Source organism: Apaloderma vittatum, unplaced genomic scaffold (genome assembly GCF_000703405.1).
Source record: "Apaloderma vittatum isolate BGI_N311 unplaced genomic scaffold, ASM70340v1 scaffold8262, whole genome shotgun sequence".
Classification (NCBI taxonomy): Eukaryota; Metazoa; Chordata; class Aves; order Trogoniformes; family Trogonidae; genus Apaloderma; species Apaloderma vittatum.
The window spans coordinates 75,248-80,520 of NW_009704111.1; the positions used below are offsets into that span (position 1 = coordinate 75,248).

General features: G+C 46.8%; 1 protein-coding gene across 1 annotated transcript in view; it reads right to left on the minus strand.

Annotated features, from left to right (window-relative positions):
* Positions 1-2,043, minus strand: part of NTNG2 (netrin G2) — a 42,201-nt gene extending 40,158 nt beyond the window's left edge. Inside the window, exon 1 of the mRNA XM_009864904.1 lies at positions 1,831-2,043. Coding sequence (XP_009863206.1) covers positions 1,831-2,043 — 213 coding nt within the window. The remainder of the gene's footprint in view (positions 1-1,830) is intronic.
* Positions 2,044-5,273: the final 3,230 nt, after the last annotated feature.

A 5,273-nucleotide genomic window follows, 5' to 3' on the forward strand; every position in this document is an offset into this window, starting at 1 on the left:
CAGGATGGCTTTTCATCTGCTTCGTTTTTAAAACCCTTAAATCACCTGGAGAGGACAGCACCGGTGTAAGATGAGGGAGAGAGGGCCATGAGTACAGTGGGATTTTATAAACCCATCCTAAAAATCTAAATCATAACTTGCAATATATTACTATTGTTCTTAGCTTGATCTTTCTTTGCTCAGGGATGTTGCTGCGAGTGCTGGTGTCTGTTCTGGGAGACGAGAGCCGGGCCAGACGCACGCCCCGGGGTGAGGCAGGGACAGGAAGGCAAATCCATGTTTTGCATTTGTGTAACTCCCATTCACGGCTGTACACGGTGTTTGCAAGTGTTACAGCACATGGCAGGCGTACGCTACGAGGAAATACTGCTGGTGCCCAGAATAGAAAGATTTTAGCTCAGTATTGACTGAATCAAGAGATGTAGAGAGCTGATTGCAGTTTGCGTCTTTTGCTTCCTCAGAGGTCAGTGGAGCTGGAGTCTGGAGCATCCTCAGCCTGGCAGGGTTTGCAAATAGCTGCAGTGAACATAGGGGAAAGCAATCTGGTGTTCACTTTTTAATCTTTTTGCAGCCAACCAGATAAATGGAAATATAGGGTGACCTGTCGGAAGTTAAGTGTTTTATTTGCAACCTTTTTTGTAATGACCTTTTAAAAGGAAAAGCTGCTGCTTATCTGGAATTAGTGAAAATGCCTTCCCTGTTACTAACGACACCTCTTAGGCTGGAGGGAACTGCTGGCAGCATGTTCTGATGGTTCTAAACATGTGGCATTCCTTGGAATCAAAGCAGCATTTTTCTCTTCTCAAGAGAAAAATCTCATTTTAAAGAGATGCCCTGAGCTGGCTGGGCTCAGGGTATTTTCTAGGTGTCCATGCTTTTTCTGGGTGGGGAGCTGAGGCATGGGGTATACAGGCCTGGGTAACGCTGGCATTTGAAAATGGAAATCCCTCCATTGATTTAGAGGGAGAACTCCCCTTCTCATTATAGGTAATAGAAGAGTAATAGACTTTTTTCAGATGTTCCTTGTTGAGTGCTCACCCCAGCAGAAACCCTGTAAGCATGGGCTGGCTTGGACCTGTGCCTCAAATGTGTGCTTGGACCACTGCTGGAGGACTTTTGGGAGGGGATGTTACAGCCATGCTGGTTTGCTCTTTGCTTTGACGCCTAAACAGTTTTTAACAATGTAAAGCCTTGTGAATTATAAATCAAAAAAAAAAGCTTTGTGGTGCACAGAATGAAATGCGATGATTAATATTTAAGAGAAAATAAGTTAAAGATTTTTAACTATAAGGGCAAGAGTCTGTCCACAGAGTCTTTTCCTGTGAAGGCTGGAAGAGAGGGAGAACCACATTTCCAGGGACTCCAGTGCCTCAGTTTGTGCCTGAGCTGTTGACATGCAGGGGCCATGCTGGCCTCCACCGCCTGCCCCTCGCTCTTACACCCACCTCACTCAAAACCCTGGTGCCGCCTTTTGGGATGGGAGTGGTGCACAACCCCTACCATGCTTTAGCAGGCACAGAGACATGCTCAGAGCAGCTCAGGTTATGCGCTCGCTGCAGGCAGATCTTTCCCAAAACCCAGACCAAGACTTACTCAGCCCCTACCCCAGCTCCTCCTCGCCCTCCCCTCGGCGTGAGGCACCATCCCAGCTCTCAGACCGACCTCCTGTCTGCGCAGCACTGGGATGGGCAGACACATTCATCCCCATTTTGCAGACCAGGAGACAGAGAGCTCAAGGCAGCAGCCACCATTGCCACTCTGAGCCAGAACGCTGCCTCTGGCCACCTTCAAGCAGAGTCTATTATGTCAAATAAGGAAGGAAACACTTACATGGGTGCAGAATCTCTCCGGCGGGTCCCCGCAGGTGATTCCTGCCGGATCCACCCGTACTGTCACATAATCCTTCATCCGCATGGCCTTGGGCTGGCAGGCGTAAAACTCCCATGAGGGGCCATCGTCTGTGGTCACCCAGGACTTGCAAATGTCATACTGTCCCATGGCCAAGGGGAGACAGTGCAAGAGGAGAGCAACCAGGTAGAGCATGGCAGCTGCGGCCAAGCGCGGCGTCCCTGGGCGAGGGCAGTGCCGAGAGTCCTGAGGAAGGCAGCTACTGGGCTAGGGGTTGCTCTCGGGATCAGCATGGAAACTCCTCATCTAAAAATGATCCAGTTGAAGGAGATCCAGATGGTAACAGGAATGATCCCACTCTGCACGCCGTGTTAGGATGTGGAAAGTTTCTCTCTGCACAGAAGCCAACTTTGCAAATCACTCAATAGAGAAAGTTTTGGCCGGAGTTGCTGATCAGTGGTCAAAAGTCTTCCTTAACCTCATTCCCTCCCCCCTTTTATTGTACAAAAGGGCTTCCAAATCAGCATGAAAATATCTAGAGGTGACTCCAGTCAATCAATAGAAAGATCAAGTTCTGAGTCGCTGATGAAATTTGATAGGAGTAAATTGGAGAGGCTGTGAGGTGGTGCTGGATCAGGGTTTCCTCAACTTTCTTGTCTGCTGCAAATGCGTCGCTGTGCAAAGTGGCTTAAACTGTGGTCTGCCTTCAATAAGTGTTAATACATATAATAAATAGAGCATCGGGTCATCAGTACAGGTCTGACAAGGGAGACTCTTTGGAGCTAGAATTCCTTTCACCCGAAGGACGGTTGCGTCAACGTAAACACGTTGGGTGGCAAGATCCGCAGAGGTCCCAGCAGGACATTGGGTGGCCGGGGGGTTGTCAGGAGCAGCCTAGCTTCGTGGCTTCCTCCTCCACGGTGGCGAGGTGCTCGCAGGCAAGGATTTCTGTCGGGCTCTGCCTTTTGGCAACCGAGCATCAAACTCTCAAAGCCTTCAGCTGCAAGCCATGCTGCTACCTGAGGTCTCCTCTCTCTCTCTCATGGTAAGGGCAGAAGGAGAGTTCATTAGCAGGCTCTACCTGCAACAAATTGAAAGACAAATTAGCTGGGAGTAAGAAGGAGGGGGGCAGTTGGAACAACAAGACTTGTAAGAACAGGGGTTCCCAGGAGACCAAGCCCTCAGCTGGGCTTGCCGAGCCACAAGCCAGGTTTTTGTAAAAGAGAGATATACAACTTTAATAAAAAGAAATCCATAGTAAGATGGTTATGGCTTTTCTGCTATTTGGGAGATGGGATGGAGCACTGCCCCATTTAAGGTATCTGGTTTGTAACAGCAGCTGGGCAACAAGAGCTCTAATGGGTCTTCAAATAATATCAAGCAGCAGCTCTAGGTCATTAGGAGATGGAGAATATGCAGACACAGAGGAGGGACAGACAGACAAATTGACAGTCTTAAAAAGATAAGCAAATAAATAAGAAAGCTGGGGAGACAGATACATTGTCCAGTATCCCCACATATGATTTATCCAAACAATAACATTTAATAAAAAACAATTTAAAGTCCTAATAACATTTAAGGTTCACCTAATACAAAGAGCAATGACCTTCCCAGTATTCATTTCAGGTTAGAGAAAGATTTCTGCAATTTTGTCGTCCTTCCAGCAGAGCCATAAAAATCTTAAGTAATTACAAACCAAAATGACAAAGAACTGGTAGGAAAAAAAAAGAAAGTAGTAGTCAAACCCTCTTTCAGCATTAGATCCAGGAGAGAGAACTCATACAAGAAGGTGCGAGGCACTCATCCAGAACAGAAATTTAGCTTTGGATAATTCCCTTTCTATTTGATTCCCCACTTTTCTTTCACAATTTAGGGATGCCTGCTTCAACAACATGTTTAGTATTTCTCATAAAGCTCAGTTACTAAAGCTCAGAAACTCCAGGTTAACGGATGCATTGATCCATGTTCAGGGGCTTCATGTTGCTGTGCTACCATCTCCCTTTCCCCCCTTTTGGGTTGAAAGATTGCTGATTGAGATGAATGAGTTCAGAAAAGAGAAGCTATCCCTCATGCTTCATTGCCAGCTCTCAAAGAAGTGCCTGTTATAGCTGTGTTGGACCTGAATAAACTCCCAAAGAAAGAATAGACTGGCTGCTATTTTTACATTATGAGTAAATGTAGTAAAAATAATAAACCGGTGTGACACAGTGTTTGTAAGTCCTGCTGACATCAGAGCTGTCTTTTCAGTTATAACAAGTCAGTTCCTAATTATTACATCAAACTGGTCACAGCCAAGTGCCTAACAACAGCAGAGAGCGTGAAACTCCGGGATTGTATAGAAAACAAGCAGGGTAATTTTAATGAGGACTCCAGCGCTGTTGAGTTTATGGATCTATTTTCATAGCCTTAACAATTATATTTTTCACTTGAGTGGCTGTCAGGGGAAAAAAGGGGACAAAAGGGTTTATAATATCTATTAGTGTCTTGTTATGCTGGTTAAATGTCATAGATTCCCAGGGAAACAAAAAATTGCTGGAAAATGTAATTTCTGTCAGTCAATCAGCCAGGCGTGCGGGTTCCCCGCGAAGTCTGCGGCGCAACACTTAGCCCGTACAGTCCCTCTGCAGAAATAGTTGCCCAGTGTTGCTCTGAAATCAGGCAGCATACTGCAAACGGGGGAGGGAGCCTCTCCCAGTTAAAGGTTTTGCCCTGCTTGATTTGGTTTGATTCTTAGAAAATAAATCTTCACCCGGTATTATTAAGAAACTGCACTTCATGGGAACAAATAGAATCAATGCTCTTTGTTTGCTTTGAAGAGTACTCGGCAATCACTGGGGACTGATAGCCAGAGTATTAAACCCACGAAATTAGATTGTGTCTTGCCTTAGCTGGCTCCTTTTTTTATTATTATTATTGGATTAGCACCCTATTGAAATAAAGGGACAACGCTGAGCAACAACTGAGCTGCTCCGGAATTAAGAACAGAAAGTAAACTCAATGAAGGAGTTTCCAATTTTCTTTCCCAAGTGTCGTCTTCAAAACAAACCCCAACCGCCCTTCCCACCCCCCAGCCTCCCCCTCACGGATCCAGCGCGAGTTTTCCCTCTTCTTTTCCACGCCGATCATCCCTTAAAAGCAAAGTTAGGAAACACCAACTAACGGCCGCGATGTGCCGGGAGCCCCGAATCCTTCGCAAAGCTCCAAGCGGCGCCGGGCTGCTCCCCCCGCCAGGAAAACCCGCAAATCTCTCTCGCATCCCGCCGCTCTCACCAACGCATTTGCGGTTCCAGGCGAACCGATGCCGCTTCACTCCCCTGCCAGCCCCGGCGTGTGGGTTTTGTTTTGGTTTTTTTTCTTACAGTAAAGGACTTTCTGGGACTGCCAAGGCTGTGTTAAGAGAGGGAGTAGCCCCCGCTCCCGTCCTC